The sequence below is a fragment of the Anopheles cruzii genome, unplaced genomic scaffold (genome assembly GCF_943734635.1).
Source record: "Anopheles cruzii unplaced genomic scaffold, idAnoCruzAS_RS32_06 scaffold00376_ctg1, whole genome shotgun sequence".
Classification (NCBI taxonomy): Eukaryota; Metazoa; Arthropoda; class Insecta; order Diptera; family Culicidae; genus Anopheles; species Anopheles cruzii.
In genome coordinates, this window is record NW_026453986.1 from 2,626 (window position 1) to 5,199 (window position 2,574).

Below are 2,574 nucleotides of genomic sequence, written 5' to 3' on the forward strand. Positions count from 1 at the left end.
AGCGCTACGGACGCACACGACTGGAGAGTGAGCGCAGCTCGCATCGCATCGTGCGGTTTTCCGGCAAGCGAGTGTCTTGTTTTTGTTGTTGAATTTCGCCGTCATCGGAAGCGGGAAACCGAGTTTCGGTAACGTGTCTCCTGGAACGTCTTATTGCACTAAAAGGTGGCCACGTGGTGTCGAACGAAACGAATTTGCAAAACATTTCCGAAACCGCGATCGAGTGCGCCTGTGTGTGTGTGTGCGGTAGAAACCGTGACAGCGCTAGTGACATTTTGCGTCAAAACATTGGTCGCGGCTCGAGTCGCGGCTTATCAAACGATCGCGGCTTGTGGTTTGTGGTGAAAGTGAGAACCGGCTGACAGAGAAATTGGCTGACCTTCGGCCCCCGCCGCACCGCACGGAAGCCGCACGGATCGGATCACTTGGACCGTGCGTGGTCGTACTGCGTCAGTCACCATTAATCAGGGCCAATTGAGTGCCTGCCCAAGAAGGTCGATCCGTCGAGTCGAGTGTCTCAGGAACGACGACGACGATCGCGGCGCGATCGGAAACACATCGCGCGTTGAAGTCTTTCGCCGATTCGCGCTCCAGCGTGGCCTGTGTGATCCTGTGGATGAAGATGAATTTTTTGTTCATTTTTCTCGAGAGTCCCGATTGATCGTGCAAAGTGCATTGTGAACGGTTCCGTGGTGTGAAAGTGACTTAATTAGCTGATAGAAAAGACGAAACACGAACGAACCGAAACGCGAAAACTCAAACACTGCCAGCGTTAAGTGTCCTTCAAGTGGCCCCGAAGAATCCTCTGCGTCTGCGTTGGTGGAGCTTCTTCCTCGTTAGGAGAGCGCACTCGCGAGCGAGATGGCCAAACCGTTCATGCCGCCGGACCCGCAACCGGAAGAGGGCGGGACGGCATCGGGGGCCGGTCCTCCGACCGGTAACGGTGGTGGTGGTGGTGGAGCTACACACAATGTTGGCCAAAATGAAAACAATCCGGCCCCGGCCGGCCAACCCGGTGCGTTTAGCTTTCCGCCGACGGCGGCCGGCCCAGGAAACCTTCCGGTGTCCGCACCGATCCCGATGGCTACCGGGCACCACCATCCGTACCAGGGGCAGGCCACCAGCTACCAGCAACACCGTGCCATGGGCCACCAGCAGCATCAGCAACAGCATCAGCAACAGCAGCAGCAGCAGCACCAGCACCACTATCCTTACATGCAGCACCAGTCCTATCCGGGTGCGGCCTATCATCCGATGGCCTCGGCGGTGGCCGGTGGACCGTTTGTCGGAAGCGCACCGTCACAGGAACCGCACCCGGTGTTGCAGATGACGCCACCGGCCAGTGGACTGGCGACCGCCGTCCAGACGCCCCAGCTTGGCCCCGTCAATGGCGATCACCTGATGCAGGTCCTGTACGAGGCCCTCTACCGCTACTCACTGGGAGGTAAGTGACCAGTACCCGTTCGTAGTATTTCGCTTTCTTCGTCCAAGAATTGAGTCATCGGTCCGGCGGGGGGTGTGGCGAATTTCGTCTCAAAGTCGCGCGAACTCGTCGACTTCGGATGAGTGACCATTGTCAGGGTCCTGGAAGTGTCTGGAACCACTTAATCTTTGGATCAATATATTCTTGACTTGACTTGTTTTTTAGCTGGATTATGATAGAGGACGTCGATTCTAAGCCCTGTAAGGGCGGGCCTGAGTCAACCACCCTAGCCGGACTCCACGCGATAACGTACCCGCCGCGCTCGCCTTTCGGGAGGGGGGCTTCATCCAGAAGCTTATCACCAGTAGAGATTAAAGTAATTAGGCCCACCAAGCCCTCGGTGTGATTGACTGCGGCACGGCCTACTGTGGGCCTTTTAATCGCCCTTTTATGGAGTACACCGAAAGTGCATTTGTTGTGCACTAAAGAAGGCACACGCCACACGTCTGGTGCGTTGTGCAATCACAATCAACGACGATGATGCATTGATGTCGTGCTCCTCCCGGTGATTAATATATTGACCGTATCGATTACACACAATGGCCACCGATCCGATTTCGGTGCACCACTGATTTGATGGATGTGGACTAAAACGCGCGGACACGGACGCACGTGCCCTCACTGCTCCAGGAGACGGCCAGAATGCATGTGGACCATCCATAACGGAACGGTCGACGATGGGCTCGTTAAAGTTCTGGCCGACCCCATCATGCGAACGAATTAATCATTTTTGCATAAACACGCAACGTCTATTAGTGTCCCCCCGTGTCGGCCCCGGACACAAAATCATCACCTCTACCGGTACCGGCACCGGTAGGACGGCACCGATCGGAGCTAATCGTCAAATGGACGGCGACATAAATTTTATGTCTCTCCCCATATTTTATGCTCGAGCTCTGGGAGTAGATTTTTCCAGGGGGCGCAGGCTTTACGAGTGGCCCGGACCGAGTGATTAGTGTGACGAAAACGAAGGGCCACCACTGAGGACCGTGCACCGTGAAGGGAGAGGGAGAGAGTAAATTCCTAAACATCCGTCCCGAAGTCTCTTCGGCGCGTCACTCAGAGAGATGCTGCTGCCGGTCGGTCGCCGG

The 2,574-nt window shown here is 56.0% G+C and overlaps 1 protein-coding gene across 1 annotated transcript; it reads left to right on the plus strand.

Annotated features, from left to right (window-relative positions):
* Positions 1 to 861: 861 nt before the first annotated feature.
* Positions 862 to 1,444, plus strand: LOC128276048 (protein bric-a-brac 1-like; the record flags this gene model as incomplete). The annotated part of the gene is made up of 1 exon (XM_053014520.1): positions 862 to 1,444. A coding segment is annotated over exon 1 (583 nt), but the record flags the coding sequence as incomplete, so codon positions are not given.
* Between the last annotated feature and the right edge of the window lie 1,130 nt (positions 1,445 to 2,574).